The 21,048-nt window shown below is 38.8% G+C and overlaps 1 protein-coding gene across 6 annotated transcripts in view; it reads left to right on the forward strand.

Moving 5' to 3' along the window:
• Nucleotides 1-21,048, forward strand: part of myt1lb (myelin transcription factor 1-like, b) — a 196,315-nt gene that overhangs the window by 108,809 nt on the left and 66,458 nt on the right. For all 6 annotated transcript variants that reach the window (XM_049463879.1, XM_049463883.1, XM_049463882.1 and 3 more), the window contains one exon: nt 15,811-16,322. In XM_049463879.1, the coding sequence (XP_049319836.1) occupies nt 15,811-16,322 (512 nt within the window). The remainder of the gene's footprint in view (nt 1-15,810; nt 16,323-21,048) is intronic.

Raw genomic sequence — 21,048 nt, forward strand, 5'->3', positions numbered from 1 at the left:
TTTTCAGGTAACCTAGCAATGATGAAGCGCTTTTAAGCCAAATAGATCATGTTTTCTCATCCTCTCTAACTCTTTTATTTTTTTTTAATAAACAGCGATAATGGACTTGTGGTATAATCACAATAATACACTTGAAGGTCATGCTATAACGTGTAATATTGGCACTGCTGTGCTGATCTTTGGCACTCGGCCTGCCAATATTACATGTTATAGCACTCCCTCTAGTGTATCATTGCTCAATTCTGTTTAATGTTAGTTGAATGTTAGGTGAGCATCTATGAGACGTCTATTTTTCATCTATTTTTCTTACAGTATCCCAAAATATTGCAAAATATTGAATTGCAACCCCTGTATATTAATATAAAACACCTTATCACCAAATTCTTGCTAGTATATTACCTTGTTATTTAGTAAATGCCGTGGTTAGGTACCCAATCATTTCTAATACCAATGTTAGTATTGAAATGGCTCATTCCTGATTAAGAAGTTCCAGTCTATGATAGAGAAATGGAAGTATATGTTTTTTTTAAAAGAGCGTATAATGTGTTTAAATCGGCTCTACCCAGTTTTAAAAGGGATCTACATTTACAGGACTGTTACAGGTCAAAGAGTCTTTTGTTGGTACTGTATAGAGCTCTTTTTGTGTAGCTAATAGCCCTGTGATAGTAGAAATAACTCAAGATGCTGAGATTGCGTCTGTGGTCCATTGTTGTCCATTGCTACATACAGCCTGTATGTATGTTGTGTGTATGTAGTCCTGCAGGAGTGTGGAATAGTCTGAATCCCATTGTTTACTGTGCGGTTTGATTAATTGGAGCTATTACGTTGCTGCAAAGCTACCTCGCCTGGGTGCAGGAGGACTAACCGAGCCGCTGGATTAGGAAAGCCCTGCATTATAGGCAGCACCCTGAGGACCTGCGCAGGCCACCGCAGCTGTAATTAACTAATAGCCCCTCACCGCAGCCGGATTGCATGCTAAGCACACAGCACTGGCCCCGCTGCCCACGGGGTTAGTTTAGTGTCAACACGTCTGACAGGAGTGCTGTCAAGCTGACTTCATATCTGTGTCCTAGGCATTGCAACAAGGATGGAGCTGGCTTTTTATTCAACATGGAGACAGACATTGGCCGAAACCAAAACCAATTAAAACAAAAGAGTTATCTGCAGGCTAAAGGCTGAATACCAAATGCGGTTTTCCAGTGTTTTTTATTAATTTTACCACGTTATTTTCACCATTGCGGGAATTAAATAGCAAAGGCATAATAAAGGAAAAGAAAAGGCAGTTACATAACTACAATTTAAAAACATTTATTTTAAACATCATAGCAGGTAAACCAATAAAGCACAATACAACATTTCTACTATATATAAAGTGTATATGCTCAGATAATCTGAGTAAATATAAAGAGCACTTTTTAAATGATATTTTTATTTATTAAATGAAAAGAAAACCATCCAAACCAGTCTAGCCCTGTCTGGAAAAGTATTTGCCCCCTATACCAAATAACTGCAATCAAGCTTTACAGATAAATGGCAGTGAGTCTTACACATTTCTGTGGAGGGATTTTGGCTCACTCTTCTTTACAGAATTACAGTTTCAATTCAGCCACATTGGAGGGTTTTCAAGCATAAACATCCTGCTAAAGCTCTCCACAGCGTCTCAATCAGACTTTGACTAGGCCACTCCAAAAGATTAATTTTGTTTTTGTTTTTAAACCATTGAGCAGTGGACTTGTTTGTGTGCTTTGGATCATTGTCCTGCTGCAGAACCCAAGTACGCCTGAGCTTGAGGTCAGACTGAAGTCTCTGGTGAGCTCAGTGTTCACACTACCCTAGAACTACAGCTAACTTTCATGTATTTGTGGCTATGTTTTGCATCTTCCGAATCCAGGAAAGTGCTGCTGCTCTTAAAGAAATTCTAAAATAAATTATGCTTTGTTCTGAATATTATAAATTATTCAGCCAAACACTGAAAGTGCTTTTTTTTTGCCATTTTAAGCCAAACATTTTTGGTAGTCAAATGTTCAGTGCATCTCTAAATGGAATTCTTCCCAAACTGTATCCACTGGTGCATAATTATTTGTTTTTACAGTAATTGTAGGCTAAAATGACAAGGATTACTCCATGTTGTGGAAACTGGCATTTACTGCACAAAGTAGATGGTAGCTTTATACAACCAGTGGTTTGTAAGTATTAGAGTTTTAACCAAGACCATTAGAGTCAAGGCCAAATCAATATCTGTACACATGTACAGGGGTTGGACAATGAAACTGAAGCACAATAATTTATTGTCCCGACGGACAGTTCTGGTGGAAACAGGAGAGTTGAGGTGTACATTGAATTCTGCTGTGATTTGATCAGCCGTGGTTTTATGTTTTTTGGATACAATCCGGGATAGCACCCGAACATCCCTTTCAGACAGCTTCCTCTTACAGCGTCCACAGTTAATCCTGTTAGATGTGGTTGGTCCTTTTTGGTGGTATGCTGACATTACCCTGGATACCGTGGCTCTTGATACATCACAAAGACTTGCTGTCTTGGTCACAGATGCGCCAGCAAGACGTGCACCAACAATTTGTCCTCTTTTGAACTCTGGTATGTCACCCATAATGTTGTGTGCATTGCAATATTTTGAGCGAAACTGTGCTCTTACCCTGCTAACTGAACCTTCACACTCTGCTCTTACTGGTGCAATGTGCAATTAATGAAGATTGGCCACCAGGCTGCTCCAATTTAGCTGTGAAACCTCCCACACTAAAATGACAGGTGCTTCAGTTTCATTTTCCGACCGCTGTAGAGCTATCCCTGCAGGCATTTAACATTATTAGACGTCTTCCTGTTGTAAATTTTTTGTCATCTGACATCATGACCAACATTCAATCTGAAATGAATGTCTATTAATGTTGGTGGCCAGCTGGGATGTAGTTCCTGTGTTGTAGTCAAGTCCAAGTCAGGTCTGAGTGATGGATGGTCATACATGATAAGCAACAAACAGAAATGTATTGTATAGTGATGCAACATGGTTGGCAATACTTTGTAAAGAGACTGAAAGAGACAAGGTTTAAATAGGCAACCGAGTAATCAGTCACAGGTGACTTTAATCAGTATTCAGGTGAAGACTAGGAAAGAGTAGGAAAACTGAAAACTGTTCACGATTGGTTGGTGTAGGGCAATTGAGTTTACTGTAGTATTATAAATTAGCATCTTAGGCAATGTGTATTATCTATGAAAAATGTTTGGATTGATTGTATCAGATAGTATTTAGCATTAAGGTAGTCTGATTGGAATCGGGGGCTTGAAGGGTTGTATTTGTCTTTAATATTTGTTGTTTGTTCATGTAATTATACGGATAAATAATAGGCTTGGCCAAGTGAAGTATAGCATGTTTCATTTTAATGGTGGGTACCTGAATGTGTGTGTTTATGTGCATGTGTGTGTGTGTGTATACTTGTGAGGAGAGCTCTTTTTAAAGCACCTGCTGCTGTATCATTCCTCCAGGCTACTGCTGAGAGCAAGAATCCCCCCTCATTGGTATTCACAGTCATACTGTATCCTGCTGAATGGAGACTGCCTGGGAGGCTCAAGATGTAGGAGCTGAGTGTGTGTGTGTGGGTGTGAAAGAGAGTATGTGTGTGTGAGTATATGTTTTTGTGTGTGTGTGTTTGTGTATAAGTACACAATATGGCCAAATGATTGTGAACACCCCTTCTAATATTGATATTAACATATTCATATACTTTAAGTTGCACCTATTGCACACAATACAGCATGCATTGTTTCATATAGAGATGTTGGTACCACTTTAAAATAAGACTACCTTTATAAAGGGTTTATAGATGGTTTACAATACGTTTATTATTAGTTACTAATTAGGTTGTAAATGCCTTAAAAAACATTAATAATCAGTTATAACATATAATTAGAAAGGGCAATGATATAGATGGCTGTGGGTTCACTATTTAGCGAACAACAGGTCATTGTTGCCCTTTCTACGTATGTGTTATAACTGATTATTAATGATTTTTAAGGCATTTACAACCTAATTAGTAGCCATTAATAAACTAATTGGAAACCATTCATAAACCCTTTATAAAGGTAGTCTTATTTTAAAGGGGTACCGAGATGTTTTACCAAAAGAATAGGACTCTCTGGAGCAGATAAACATGCACATATTCCAATAATAATGTAAGTTTTGACCATTTTTTGCCTATAAACTGTGGTATATTGCAAATATCCATATTACAGATGCCCAAACGAACACACATATTGTCTAGCCAAATAGAGAAGTACTACCAGTAGAATAGAAACTTCCTTTAGCAGATAAACATGTTCTCTCTATCCAGTGCTTTTGAGATGAGTTAAGGATTTAGGGGTAAAGGTAGCTGCCATATTTTAAAAATTAAATCTTTATGAATTTTAATAGGGTTGCACAATTTGAAAATGAAACTATTTTATCATTATCAGAAAAAATTCTAATAATTTTCCAGTATGGCATTTTTTCATTTGAACAAATTCATCACTTAGCATACATGATTGTATAGGCCTAGCATAGTAAGTTTAGCTTAATGCAACTGAACCCTAGCATGTGTCTACCTACTGTGGATATCTGTGATCTCCAAATGGCTTTAATGTAATGTACTACTGTCAAAATGATGAGTGGTTACAAATAACCTTGGAGGAGCTTAAACTAATTTTGGATCTTAATTTATCGCATTTCACATTTATATCGATGTATATCCAATAGTAGTTATTGCACATTGCCCTTTTTTTCTACACTATGCAGCCCTATTGTGAAGTCACTTTATTTATATGTGTTATAGGGCATATTTTTTATTGTTATCCGAATACAAGTTTTCATGATAGGTTTTCACATATTAAGAGCTGCAATAACATGTGAATAACAAAAATAACTCATATTACACTTAATACCTGCATGCAGCAACAAAGGGAGCCCTCAAGGCTGCAGGCTGTGCTTAAATGACATAACTAGGCTGGATGTAGAGCGAGGCAGAGCAAGGTAGAGTGAAAGCTAAGTGTCGAAAAACCTTTGAATGAATGAATGATGAATTAATGAATGAATGAAGCTACACTTATATAGCGCCTTTTTAGAAACCCAAGGATGCTTTACAATTTACACGTTTTACACACAACCATTCTCACACACCGGTGAAAGGCGGCAGCCAATAGCGCACAGCGTACTCTCAACCGGAAATGACCGTCCATATCAGGACACAGTCATTCATACATTATATGTCATACATACATTTACACACACAAACACTTACACATACACACCAGATCAATTTAAAGTAATTTGAATTCATTTTTCTGGGCAATTTAGAGTATCCAATTTACCTGATCTCCATGTTTCCATGGGGGAAAACCACAAAAACACAGGGAGATCATGGAAACTCCACACAGATAGGGACTTGAACCCAAGACCCCAGTGCTCGGAGGTGAACATCCCAACCACTAAGCCACTGTGACACCAAAAAGACAATTCTGAAAGAAACTACAAAATAATTAGAATTCCTCCTATTCGCAAATCAATGCTCAAATCACAAGATGGCTACTTGGTTGCCTATAAATTGCTATAAATAAAGGCGATAATTGTATCATTTATCACCACATAAGTCCTTGTTGTTCTGGTTATTGAGAGCAGATGTATGGACAGTATCAAGAAAGCATATGCTGCTCTTTCCATTCGGGAGCCGTGGATGCATCTGGCTGGAAACAGCGTGAACGCCCACCAGACAGCCGCGGCTGACGAATTCTCCAGCATAATGGAGCCTCTTTTGTTTGACTTTGCGATGGAAGAAGTCTGTTAGGTCTAATATCATCGCTGTACATCCCCTCCCTCCCCATCCTCCCCACCTCACCCCACCCCGCCGCTTCTTCCTCCTGCTGGCTCCCTGCCTGTCTGCCTGCCAAGATGGCAAATCCCACTTGGATTTGAGCTGGAGATCACCATGGCGACGGTGCTCTTGCCACACGTGCCTATAGATCCTGCTGGATGGGGGCACAGCGAGAGGTGCGCTCGCATGACGAGACTGCGCCGTTCCCAGCCTTACCGAGCCATCCTTCGCCCCCCGTTCACTGCCACTGAACATCAGAGAGACAAATAGCACACCATGGTAATGACCAGCTAAAGCCGGGACCCCCGCCGTGAACGCGCCTTAGCGCTAGTGCTAACGCAGCACTTAAATAAGACAGTGGCGTAGCCGAGCACAATGCTGAAGAGCTGCTGGATGTTTTTTCCGCAACTCCGAAGAGTCTATTTAGAAGACCGCTCTCTGTGCAGTGCGCGTGTTGTGTTGTCATTTAGGCGACCTATTTTGACTATTATCTTTTTTGTGGCTGTGTAAATGATTCTCTTCTTCCAAATCTGAGGACCCCCAGAGGTTTAACCACAGTCTATTTGACGAAAATACAAAACTCAGTGCCGGCTCAAAGCTGTCGCGTGTCGGCCCACACTGAGACAAGAGTGATTACAGAAATTGTCAGGAAAAAGTCTTATGTGTTAGCTCTACTTCTGTCTCTCTTCACCCACACACACACACACACACACACATACACACACATACACACTCATACAGTCATCGTCAAAAAAAAAAAAAAAAAACAGCTGGAAATTGTGTCGGATTGCAATGCTATGTGGAATGAAGCTAAATGTTACCAGAAGCAATTAATGATTCAAAATTTAGACTGATAAAAGCAACTATTTTTATATTTGCAGAAGTAATGTGTAATGCACATGTAACTCAACATTCCAGACTACTCAACATGTTGTAGAGTTGTAGAGGTTCCTAATGGGGCTAATGTGGTGCCCTGTGATAATCCATCACATCCCACAGAGTATAGAGTCACACACAGTTAAATATGAGTTTCTTTAATTTTACCCAATTGAGAAATAACAAAAAATATAATCAAGAGCAAGATGGATGATCAAACCAAGCTGAACTGCTTAGATTTTTGCGCCAGGTGTGGCATAAAGTTATCCAAAAGCAGTGTGTAAGACTGGTGGAGGAGAACATACCAAGATGAATGAAAACTGTGATTAAAAACCAGGGTTATTCCACCAAATATTGATTTCTGAACTCTTAAAACTTTATGAATATGAACTTGTTTTCTTTGCATTATTTGAGGTCTGAAATCTCTGCATCTTTTTTGTTGTTTCAGCCATTTCTCATTTTCTGTAAATAAATGCTCTAAATGAAAATATTTTGGAGGGAATTTGGGAGAAATGTTGTCCGTAGTTTATAGAATAAAACAACAATGTTCATTTTACTCAAACATATACCTATAAATAGCAAAATCAGAGAAACTGATTCAGACACTGAAGTGGTCTCTTTTTTTTTTTTTCTAGAGCTATATATATATATATATGCGCACACAAACACTACACATACAGACTGTTCTTTCTGTGTTGTTCATTTATTTTTATTCAAGTAACTCAAATGCCTGTGGAATTTGCAGCATGCCCTAAACATTGTGTGTGTGTGTGTGTGTGTGTGTGTGTGTGTGTGTGTGAGTGCGTGTGCTTATGCGCCCGCCTTCAAGATCGTGCGCTAATAGAGCAGGGAATGCATCAGAGCCGAGACACCCTCCATGAATGAGTCATCAGCTTTAGGCCAAGGCCAACACACACATACACACACACACACACACACACACACACACAGACACACACTCAACTCATAGGTACACCAAACACAGAACAGAAAACATCCTCAGGTAATTCACCCCATGTACCTACACAGCATAGACAAAAGTATTGGGGCACCTGCTCATTCATTCTTTCTTCTAAAAATCAAGCCTTTTAAAATGAGTTTATGCTGCTATTGTTGGAGTAACTGTCTACTGTATCTACTGTACTCTTTATACCCCTCTAGATCCTGCCTGGCATCAAAAGACTGTGGGGAAAATCTGAAGTATTTAATCAGTTTTGATTAATCAATGAATTGCTCAGGCATAGGCTAAAACACTACTCAATACTTTAATTTTAATGGGTGTGGCTAGACTGCTGTATGTATGAATAGGCAGATGCCTCCACCCTGAATGTTAAAAGAGAAGATGGTGCTGTTTCTTCATTTGCCATACCCTAAATATCTAGCTGGTCCAGGTGATTGAACTGGCAGCCTTCCAGTTCCAAGCCCACTTTAGGCCAAGTCTGCATAATCGATTTCTTCTATTATATTTTAATACATTCTTCTACTATTAGGTTTTATATAATATAATGATTTCCATCTTTTTTACACAATATAATAACCCTCCAATGCCGATGATCAATAACGCTTTGTTACATCGCAGATCTGTCAGTGACAGTGTCACAGCGCAGCATTATGGGATGCTGGCAGAGAGAGACAGCGAGTTTTACACTCTACTCGCTTACATTTATTACGTATCACATATGGTAACACTGTTTAAATCTATTTTCTTCATTAGATAATGCAGAACATTGTATTCACAGGGTGTTTTGTCAGTGATTATCTTAATATCTATATTTATGTGTTTATGACTAAGGATATTAAATATCACTGGCAACCTACACATTGGTGTTAATTGGTGTTATGCTGTTGGATGATAAACTGAACTATTATAGGTATACTGTAAATAGGGTTGCATTGGTATGCCAGTTTTTGGTATACGAAAATATTAAAAGAGATAATTATGCAGTATGCATTTGCTTAATAGCAATGTTGAATTTTTTATTTTACTAAACAGAGAATTTCTTACTATTTTTAGCAACAAAAAAATAGTGAGTTAATAATTTTATTTGTTCTATTTGGTATCAGTTCATTCAGTTCATTACCTTTTCACAAGCTGCTTGTTTTCAGCTGAAAGATAGAAGCTGTACAGGACCAGGATAGTTTCTTTCTGCTGAAGTAACTTAACCATAGTACTATGTTTATCACATGTATCGGTATGTAAATTTTACTTACATCATCTACAATGGCTTTCTTTTTTTATCCAATTTTCTCCCAATTTACAAATTGAGCGACATCACCCTTTTGACGTGATGTGTGGAAAGAATGCCATCTACCCACCCAGAGAGAGCAAGGCCAATTGTGCTCTCTCAGGACTCCGGCAGCTGATGGCTAGCTACATGAACGGGATTCTCCTGAATGGGAGTGATCTCCTGATTATAGTAACAGCCCCATTACTTTCTATGGCAGTCTAAATATGACTTTAAAGGATAAATCTGGTGTGAATTGGATTTGGGTTGAAGTGAAACATGATAATGAGTACAAACTTTTAAAAAATAGACCACCACCATTCTCCTCCAGCATTTCAAAATACAACACTTTTAGACGATGCTCCCAACAGGCTTACAATGATAGTGATAGGGGCATAGTGTTGCCCATGCAAAATATATATATATATATAATAATAATGGCTACCATGGCTTAAAGTAGCCTTAAATGAAGTCCTGATAAGTTGACTGATGAGCATGAACGAAAAGGAAGGATAGTGAAACAGATTGCATGATTAATTCAATGGAAATGCATGAATATTATAGAAATATTTAGAAATTCATGCACCTCAAGTAACTGTGTGTATATTTGAATAAATAAACTACCTGTGCAAGTTCTACCAATGAGGTGTGGAGCTACTTCAAAATGAGTGATTTCTTTTCTTGGGCAGCACTAAGTCCCTATCACTACCATTGTAAGCCTGTTGGGTGCATCGGCTAAAAGCAATGTTTTTTGGCATGCTGGGGGTTAACAGAGGTTGTCTATCATTTGTCATTCACTAAACCCCAAGTCTATTTTACACCGGATTTCTCATTTAAAATGCTGTGTGGCGCATTAAAAAGCATTGAGCACAACTTAAGCCCCTCTGGAGAGTTTAGTAAGTGCAATTTTGGGTATTCAAAAATATAAAAGTTGAAAATGTATGCAGCAGAAACTTTTCTAAAAAAAAATAATCAAAATAATTTACTATTAGTCTTAAATTCTTGCATAAGTATGGTGTGTAAAGTCTGACTGTGTAAATAGGCATTGTTGACTGTAGCGCTCACATTAGCCATGCCAGTCACCCATCACATCTGTCTGACGCATCTCGAGGGTCTTCTGTCCTCCTCGGTCTCGTCCTCCCAGACAGCCCTGGACTTGATTGGACAGACAGGGCGTGTCTCTCTTCCGCCTTCGCCTCGCCTCTCCAACTGTCCATCCAGGCTTTCCCACCCGAGGCCACGAGGGAGCAGGCCTGATTTATTTGGGGGTTAGGGAGACAGAATGAGTGGCATTTTAATGTGCTTTGGAGATGTTTGGTCACAAGTACTATTGATCACAGTGCAGTGGAGCGCTCCCCAGAGAGCGAGGAGAGGCAGGCATGGCTGTCAATCCAGGAATGAGTTCCAGCGTCAGGCTCCAATTAATGATATGACGCCCTGGGTGGACGGGGTCAGCCCATTAAGTAATCTCCCAGTCCGAGGAGATTGAGCCTGCCAGTGGGCCGGCCTGGGTGACTGATGGATGCCGGGTAATTTGGGCCGGAGCCACAGCGTGTTGGTTGGTCCACAAGGGATAGAGGTTGGATTAGAAGTGTGTTTGTGTTTGTGTCAAAGGTCTAGGCGATAGGGAGAGTGTTCCCTCCTTCAGCAGTCTTTAACATGGCATATGTTCAGAAGATTAAGTTGTTTTGGTTTATTTTAAAGGTCTTTCATTCAAGAAATATGCTTTTTTTTATAAATCAGAGAGAAAGTAAATGGAAGAAAAGTTCAGAAAACTGTTCCGTATATTTACTTTGCCTATTATTTAATTGCATACGGTATGAATCCAAGATATTGCATGTTTTGTCTGGTCAACTTAATTTAATTTGTTAATATACATGCATTTATTTATTTCAGGCCTGCTATACATTCCAAAAAACATTGGGACAGTTAAAAAAAAAAAACATAAAGTGTTTTTCTGCAAACATATCGTTTTTGTCCCCATTTTCATTTCAGAATTCTCCACACACTCTATTTTGGTGCTAAGAGAGGACTTCAGGCTGGTAAATCCAGTACCTGTTTTGCATTGTCTTGTTGAAAAAATCATGCATTCCGGTAAATTCTTGGAAAAGATCAGCATTTGTTGCATTAAAAATCATTAACACAAAAAGTATACTAACACAACCCATTACCACGGCAGACTCTGGCTTTTAGACTTGTTGCTGATACACTGCATTATTTTTTTATTTTATTTTTTATTTTTTAAATTGTTTGACCACAGTACATGACTGACCACTGTTTGATGGTCCATTCCAGATGCCTCCAAGCTCAGAGAAGTAGATGTTGCTTCTGGATGTGGCTTCTGGAATAGAATGCTTCTGTTTTGCCCAGTAAAGTACTTTAGAGGAGAAATATATACATGTATATGTTTAAACATTTCAATAATTTTATCATGCGTTTGTTAATCAACTGAAAATCCTGTGACCATCTTTGCTCCATGAGACTTTAAGACCATTTTGTTGATACTGCTTTTGTACCAAATCACCTGTCCACATTGCCTGTTTGAAATCACATTATTGTTGAGTTTTTTTTATTATTATTTGACCACATTACTAGTTCTAAACTGACTAATACCAATTTTTGGGATGTGTTGCATGCCTAAAAAATAGAACTGCAGGACTGGATGTATGATAACAAATGATAACAAAAAAATATCTCGGGTCCATTTACATTGTATTCAAAATGAATTTAAAACAATGCAAAGGAGCCAAGAAGTGTTGATACTCAGCATCCTAATGTTTGGACACTATATTACATAAAACCATCCATACACGAAGCAGAGTATACGCCTTTTTATTAACAATGGTCATTTTAATGGGGTAGTGAGGAACGAATGCAGTGTAGAGCAGCCCATTTAGTGTCCATCAGTCTAAATGCACCTAATGGACTGGCATCCATTCCGCGGCGCGCTGGATTGACCTTGACAGAGTGCTGAGTTTCACCGGTGCCAGTTTCACTTTCAGCCACCCAAAAACCTCACCTCCGCTGCCAGCCCGTGACATGAATACACTTCAGCTGCAATCTTCCTGCCTAATGCCATTCTTTTCCCCCTCCTCGCAGCATCCAGCAGATCCAACTAGTGAAAAGGGATAAACGCCTCTCCGACGAGAATCAGGAGCTTTTCATAGCTGAATGGCTCTTAACTAGAGCCTGGGAAGCCTCTGGTAGTCCAGTAAACACTGAGCTGTTCCCAGTGCGTCATATTCCACTCCTAAGTTGCGTTTCTGCTCGGTAAGGGGGCTGCTGTGCGGTTCTGAGAGAAATAGGCCGTTACTGACTCCCTGTGGTTCAGCCAGTGAAATAGATTAATCGCCAGCAGTCAGTATTCTGACTGAATACACAGATTATCAGATTAGCGCATTCGCTCCTTCTGCCAGGTGGATCTATAGAATATATTTTAGCTTCAGGTGCAAGATGCAATTAATCACCCCGTAATCTCCGAACCAACTGCTATGTGGGTGTTTACTGCTGCCGCCTGTGTCTAGCAGTCACGGGTAGTGGCTCTTCGCCGATGTTTACATTTATATAAGCCCTTCTTTTCATCCTTTAATCTCTGACAGAGAAAAATTCTCTCTGGCGTCCCTCAATCCATCAGCCGCCCTAAATTGGACGCCATATGGAATCTATATGTGGACGCTATGCAAAATCATTACTCAAACCCTTTCTCTCTTGTAAGCCTAATAAAGCTGCTCTAGCATACCTTATACCTCCGCTGTAACTGTCTGTAAGAATTTTAGTTGAAAAGGTTAGAAATGCCCTCAGATTACGTTACGAAGGCTTTTCAATTATCTCTGAGTCATCCTCACAGATGCGGCGCGCATCGGCGTGCTTTTGAGAAGCTTTGGTTTAAAAAAAAAAAAAAAAAACAATAAAAGCTACAGTGACGTACGCCGGCCAATGACTCACTGCAACCAGTTTATTGCGATCTCTTATTGTTGATCCAACTTCAAACTGACCCTCTCTGAACTGTCTGTAGACTGGGAGATGCTGTTTGAGTTGGTTTCGACTCTGAATGCCAGTATATTAGATATATACAGCTCTGGAGAAAAAAATAGACCACTCCTAAATAATAGTTTCTCTGATTTAACTATTTATAGGTATATGTTTGAGCAAAATGAACATTGTTGTTTTATTCTATAAACTACGAACAACATTTCCGCCAAATTCTAAATAAAAATATTGTCATTTAGAGCTTTTATTTGCAGAAAATGAGAAATGGTCAACTTAACCTCAAATAATGCAAAGAAAACAAGTTCACATTCATTTAGTTTTAAGAGTTCTAAAATCAATATTAGGTGGAATAACCCTGGTGTTTAATCACAGTTTTCATGCATCTTGGCATGTTCTCCTCCACCAGTCTTACACACTGCTTTTTGATAACTTTATGCCACTCCTGGTGCAAAAATTCAAGCAGTTCTCTCTATTAAAATTACAGAAGCATTTGAAAATTGTGTCCTTATTTTAACCACAGTACATTATGAGTTGGTTTCCCAGACAGGATGTATTGTAAACCTATGAGTGGGGATTCTCTATTCTCTATTAAAACAAATCTGTGATCTAAATCTGAGAAGAAGTCAACCCTAAATGAATAAATGTTCACTATGTGAACACCAAGAAAATGGGATAAACAATGTTTTTAATGCTCAATTTTACATTTTATCACTATATAATTATATGCCGTCCATCTCTACCAATATGAGTATGAGTATGAGAACTTCAACCTATAATTTCTGTGACCATAAGTGACCATTCATAATGCAGAGTATTAGAAATGAGTTTGTTCCGCATTATTTAGGATTATTATATCTGTCATTCCCGCCTAATCCGTTTGATCTTTGCACAGATATCACAGTGTATCTCAGACATATCTGCATAGATGAAGGAACACCACCTTCAACTAAACCTTTCAAAGACTGAATATTGCTGTTATACCAGCAAAACAATCCATTCAACACAACTTTAACCATAACCATCGACTCTCAGTCTCCCCGACAGAGGTTGCTAGGAACCTTGGTGTTATGGTTGATCATCAAATATCCTTTAAAAACCATGTTGCCGCAGTTGCTTGATCTTTCTGTTGGCAGTTTCAGATCCACAGAATTTAACAACCAATATTCTTCACCGCAGGTTTGTCCCATTCATTTGATTAGCGCCACCATGTGGAGTGGTGAAGCAGAGACTTAAGTAAGTTAAATTGTTTCAGGGAGTGCTTGTATTTCAATAAAAATACTGATATTAGATGCCACATATTGATAATGTATCACAATTAAAAAACGAAAAATGATGTTTTGCAATATCGATATTTTATCCATATTCATATAAATATCACCAGCCAATGTTTTCCATCTAACTCATCAAACACTGTATGTCTGCCCGTGGAGCCTGTTCACTGATCTTTGCTGAAGTCTGACTGCCGATTAAAGCATCAGGAAAAATAATAGACTGAAGAGGAGCATCTTAACCTCCCAAAACTCTCTGGCCAGTGCTTATCCTTGTAGCTGAATAGTGACCTAGATCGTATTATTATAAAAGCAGCTGCAGACCTGTTCATGGTCAAGAAGTGAAAATAGTGGTGACTGGCATAGTAAATAACCTGATCTGACCTTCACTGAGTCTGCATTTTATCAACTAAAGGAAACCCTGAAAGCAAAAAAAAGGCAGTGGCTGGATTTACAAACCTGGTATTACTATGGAAGCTAGACAACATATTGGGCCCTATTTCACCAAAATATAGCACACCGGACAAACTGAACTGCTTGAATTTTTGCACCAGGAGTAAAGGCATAAAGTCATTCAAAAGCAGTGTGTGAGACTAGTGGAGGAGAACATACCAAGATGCATGAAAACTGTGATTAAAAACCAGGGTTATTCCACCAAATATTGATTTCTGAACTCTTAAAACTTTATAAATATGAACTTGTTTTCTTTGCATTATTTAAGGTCTGAAACCTCTGCATCTTTTTTGTTATTTCAGCTGTACATTATGTGTATTAGCCTAAAGCTAATGATAGCTAAGCTGTAGGTGTTAGCTCGCTATCTTGTAGCTATGTTTATCTTGTATGCAATTTGTATGTGTTTATGTATGTTGATATCTGGACTGTAGATGTGAGTGTGTGTAATTTGATGATATGGCAACTCTTTTTTTTAACACTTTTTGCTGTAGCTACTCAAGCCATACTCATTTGTGTTTAGGGGGAGTGGCTTTTGACAGAGTGGTAGGGTGAAATATTCTTCTTATGAAAGAAGAAATGTTGTTTTTACTAATCTATTCACTGATGTAGCTATACAATCTTTTAACTCTAATAAATTATGTTTTGATGGGGGTTTAAAGGATATTTGAGACTGTGCAAGGTGATATTTTCTACATCTAGATGTTTCATCCAAAATAGACGTTAACATTCCCAGAAAGCTTTAACACTTTTTAATTTTACCTCTCATATCTTTTTCTCATCTCATTTCAGTCTCTTTTTTTCTGACATACTGAGCCTAAAGTGCCCCAAAAAAGTAACTGTTTACTTGCTTATTGTTTTATTGTAAGATGTCTCATGTTTTTAATCTAGTCTTAGGTTTTTAGGCTTGGTATTAAATACATTTACTGATGCTTTTGTTTTACAAATCGTCTCGAAACCCAAATAACGTATAACATACTGCACGCTCCCCAGAATTTTGGCTAGCTTCTAAAAATAGCCTGTCGTGGTCCTGAATGATATGCTGTGTTGTGCATGCGCAGGGGCTGCACAGAGACCAGGGGAGAGACGGCTGAATTGAAGCAGGCCAGCTTTTTAATTGGCTCTCTCTTATCTCTCCCCATGCAGTGTGTACGGCTGCCCTCTGTCCAAGAAGAGGAAAACACACGACAGGCAGCCCCTCGAGCCCGTGGCCAAGAGAAAGGCCTTTCTGACACACGCCGAGCCGCTGCAGCCCATGGAGGACTGCTACGAAGCCGAGGCGGCGGTGGAGGAGATGGACGAGAAGGAGGAGGAGGAGGAAGAGGAAGAGGAGGAACCTGGGGAGGAAGCTGGGGAGGAGGAGGAAGAGGAGGCGGTAGAGGAGGAAGAGGAAGAAGAAGAGGAGGAAGGAGAGGAGGAAGTGGAGGAAGAGTATACAGACAATGAGGAACAAGTAGTACACGAGGAAGGAGAGGTGGAGAACGGAGAAGAGGAAGAGGCGGAGCAAGAAGAGGAGGAAGTGGTGGAGGAAGAGGAGGAAGAGGAGGGTGAGGATGGTGATGGCGAAGGGGAGGATGAGGAGGAAGAAGAAGAGGAAGAGGAAGGAGAGGAGGAGGAGGATGATGAAGAGGACCAGCATCATGGTCACGTCAATCAAGGTGAGGGGCCAAATCTATTTTTTTTCTATAAAGCTTCAGGTAAGATGCATCCATTAACAGAGCTGGAGAACCAGCTACTGTTCTAGACGAGAGATGTACTGTATGTGCGCCACCTAGTGGTGTGGACTGTAATAAGAATGCTGTGATATTCTAGGTTGATGACGCTGTGCTGGCTTACATTAAACATTGAAACCGACTCCTATTTACTTTCTTGCCATCAGCAGCCGGAGTCAGAGAGAGAGCGCAATTGGCCTGGCTCTCTTTGGGTCTCTCCCCTCATCACTCTTAGTGTTATGTGCTTAATGTGCTAGTCTTCACCCTCTGAAATGTTGAAGCATTACTAGTGATAGGGGGTTCCAAATTAAGGAGAAAAAAAAAAACTTGTACAATGGATTGGAAAAGCTGCTGTCTCTCATTGAAATAATGACCCAGTTTCTTAATTTCAACAAGGTCTTAAACAAGATTAGGGTACATCAAATTCAAACATCAATCAGACGTAGTCTTACATAGACATAGAGAGGTTTAATTAATTGATCTTTAATTTACAAAACATTAAGAGACCACTTCAGTTTCTGAATCAGTTTCTCTGATTTTGCTATTTATAGGTTTATGTTTGGGTAAAATGAACATTGTTGTTTTATTCTATAAACTACGCACAACATTTCTTCCAAATTCCAAATATAAATATTGACATTTACAGCATTTATTTGCAGAAAATGAGAAATGGCTGAAATAACAAAAAAGATGCAGAGCTTTCAGACCTCAAATAATGCAAAAAACAAACAAGTTCATATTAATAAAGTTTTAAGGTTTCAGAAATCAGAAATCAATATTTGGTGGAATAACCCTGGTTTCTAATCGCTGTTTTCATGCATCTTGGCATGTTCTCCTCCACCAGTCTTACACACTGCTTTTGGATAACTTTATGTCACTTCTGGTGCAAAAATTAAAGCAGTTCAGTTTGGTGGTTTGAGGGCTTGTGATCATCCATCTTCCTCTTGATTATATTCCAGAGGTTTTGAATTTGGTGAAATTTGGTCTCTTATTTTTTTCCAGAGCTGTATTTGATTTGGAATGTTTTAGAAGTGCATTTAGAAGAATGGCTACAATAAAAAATAGCCATGTATTTGGATTAACATAGACATTATCTCCGCTAAACATATTTATATTAACAGTCAGTATAATGATTTAGTCAGTAAATATGTTTTAAATTTCTTTTCTTTTCCACTGAAATGAACTGCTGCTCCATTTAAAGTGGAACAGAATAGTCATAAATGGCATAAATCTACTTAGAAAATAAATATTTATGTTCTAATTAATCTAGCATTTCAATATGTTGCCTATATTAGATTCTCTAAAACTACAGCATGTCTTGAAACTGCTGGTTTCTAGGTGCTACTGTCTCTCTGGCTCTGCAGATGGAAGATGATGCTTCAGGCTTCTAGTAAACATCTCAAAATCACTGCAGAACAGCAATTCTGCTGTGTGTCCAAAGACATCTGACATGATCTGCTCTGTCAGGACCTTTCTTCCTCTTTTCAGATTTACAACAATTACTCTAATGTGTGTTTTAGTGAGTAAGAGCAGAGTGGAGTTGTGGCTGAAGTTAAACAGCGGGCACTGTCCTCCAGAAACAGGCCAGAGGGAGGGGGAATTGGCAGCTGATGCTCTTTGGAGGAAGGTCACCGTAATTTGAGGTGCAGTTGGATGTTTGTACTGCGACCTTCAGTGTGGTCTCAGTATCAGTCTAAAAACAGCCCCTTCAAAACACTGTCTCCGCTCCTCCACATTCTTCACTAGCTTTCTGATGCTCAGTTTAGTCGGGATCTTTGTTAGAGATGTAGTCGCAGGTTGTGCAGGTTAGTGCTAGGAGTATCTATATCGATGATGTACACTACTTACACAGTTCAAACCTAACATTATTACCAATTCCTTGTTTCTACACCTACTCTCAGTCCAGCTGTGACACTTATGCCAGGTTTACACTACACAACTTTTTGATTCACTCACTCTCATAACTCCTAGTCACCGACTGAGTCAGATATTACACATGTTGAACATTTGCAAGGCATCTGCGAATTGTCGGCGATCAGTCAGCGAACGGCTTAGCAAGCGTCTTTCAGTAGTTCACACTACGCGACTGTGCGAACGTCGTGATCCCCAATTTCCATTTAAGCAGAGTTTTTGTCAGCGATCAACAAAAAACTGTCAGCGACTAGAAAACCGGCCCAAAATCATGTAGTATGAACCAGGCATAAGATGATTAAAAACTCCAGCAGTACTGCTGTTTCTGATTCACTTGTACCAGCTCAACAAACACTACTAGCACATTACTGAGAATGACCCACCACCCAAAGAATACCTGCTCTGTGGGGATCCTGTGGGGTCCCGACCTTTAAAGAACAGGCTAAAAAGATGACAACAAAGTATGCAGAGAAACATGACAGAGATACAGGTCTACAGTCTGTAATTCTAGAGCTACAAAGTTCAACAAACAAAGCATGATTAACAAAATGTAAATCATTTTGTAATAAAATAATTTTACCTTCACTTTTACTGATTAAATATTATTGGAGCTGACTGGCCAAACTGGGAAACCAGTGGAAAAATCCACTTAGCTCCAAGTCTTTTTGGTTGCACTGTAAAGTCAATGAAAGCAGTCTGAGACGCTTGGTCTAGGAGAAGAGACCAGGCCTACCAAATGTCCCACACCACCTTTAATCTCTGCTCTGCAGACTTTGATTTCAAATTCGACAACATAGCGCATATTTATATTTTTGGTTTCAGTTCTATAGAATGGAAGGGAATGGAATCAGGGCGCCCATGCTTTAAACCATTAATGGAGAGGAACCCACCAGATGCTGGTTATCATCTGCAGTAATGCTCTTTAATGCCCTGTGTGTGTTTCAGTGGTATCTGCAGATGAGCATTTCAGTTAAGGTTCAGATAGGGTGAGTCAAACTCATGTAAAGAACATTCCTTTGAACTTTTTGATAATGAAAAATTGTAGGCTTGATTTGGTAAAATGTTTTTAGACACTTTATCCTGTTGTAGTGAGAGGTGCTTTCAACTATTGTAGAGCTATTTGCCTGTTTCTCAATTGCTAAGATGCTTTCATACACTTAGACTTGGCTTTTAAGAGTATATTTTTGGTTCTGGAGCAATTAGTAACCTGGTATTTATTCTATTTATGGCGGTTAGTTTTTACTTCTAATTTAAAATATACCTTGGTTATACTCTTTGGCCTTCTATGGTCTGCTTGATTGTTTGGTCGTTGTGCCATTGCGAGTCTTTCAGTTGTTGTGGCTTTTACACTAAATCACTGATCTGCAATAGAGGACCACAAATTACTAGTGGTGTCAATAGATTAAAAAATATAATCAGATTAGTCAAAAAAATATTCTTTGATTAATTGCGATTAATCACACTTGTTCTTCTTAAGACACACCTTTTATAGTGGATATATAAATGTAATTAAAAGAATGAATGTAAAAAGAAGAAGTGTAAAATGCAATTAAATTTCTATTAGTGGTGTCAATTAAAATATTAGTATATGCTTGTATGTATGAAGGAGATAAAACAAACATGGGGCGCTGGAATAAAGACTGCATGATAAATTAGATAGAGGAAACGATTTTTTATTTTATTTATTCTAAACATCTCAGCTTGGTTGTAAGAATTTCTGAATTAGAATTTAATTTGCGGAGTATAAAAAGCTCAGGAAGTGTTTGGTATTGCACATATGCTTACAATGGGGTGATGATCATTTAAATAGTCTGGGGGAAATATGTACCAGTCAGTATTCAGTTATGTGTACACTGTCTCTTTGTGTGCTGTATCAAAGAGACCACTGGAACGAGCTCTTTTCTTTTATTTATTTTATTTCTGTAAGTAATGCCATAAATGTGCTTTGGTGCTGCGTTAGCTCATGTATGAAGTAATAAATAAGCTTATCTGCTTATTTATTATTTATCCTATCTGCTCCATGTGCTTTGTTTTTCACACTGCAAACTGGGGGATGTCTCTGTCACTGTGTATTCTGTGTCCGTGTTGGGCGGGGGCAGGGCAGATTACAGAGGAAGTTGAGGTCAAACTTGGTGGCATAATTAAGTAAAAAAAAAAAACATAAAAAATAATAACGCGTCACTAATTTCAAAATGAATGGCATGCATTAACACTTTAACATTGGCAGCACTACAAATTACACACTTAATAAACTTGGGAAATCCAAGACTTATCTGGCTGTGCTCCAAAAACATATTTTTTTCAGAAAAGCATGGAAAAAGTGAACATGTGTGAGAACGAGCAATGCCATGCAAAAGATTCATTGGTTGGACACGTGGTTCTCTTTGCATGTGATCCCATTGGCTGTGAGTAGTCACTGCCCTTGCCTCACAGTTGCCTACTGGTCCAGATATTAAACCTGCTAGATGCTTGCCCAACGTCTACTGTCTGACTCTCTGGGGAAAAGGCAACTTTATGTCTTAGTTTGTTTAATAAACATAGTATAATATATAAGAGCATGTTTCAGATGTATTAAATATGATGCAACTTAATAGTTGTCACACCTGCACACTCTGCACCTTTAAGATCAGCCTCTCCGGAGTACTAATAAGCTGACTCCGCCCTCCCACACACCTGTGGGACATCAGCTGATTTTTGCTTAATCTAGTTGCGAGATATTGCCACTCCTGTGACTTATCAAGCGTTATTTGCTGTGTCTGTT

This window comes from Astyanax mexicanus, chromosome 14 (genome assembly GCF_023375975.1).
Source record: "Astyanax mexicanus isolate ESR-SI-001 chromosome 14, AstMex3_surface, whole genome shotgun sequence".
Taxonomy (NCBI): Eukaryota; Metazoa; Chordata; class Actinopteri; order Characiformes; family Acestrorhamphidae; genus Astyanax; species Astyanax mexicanus.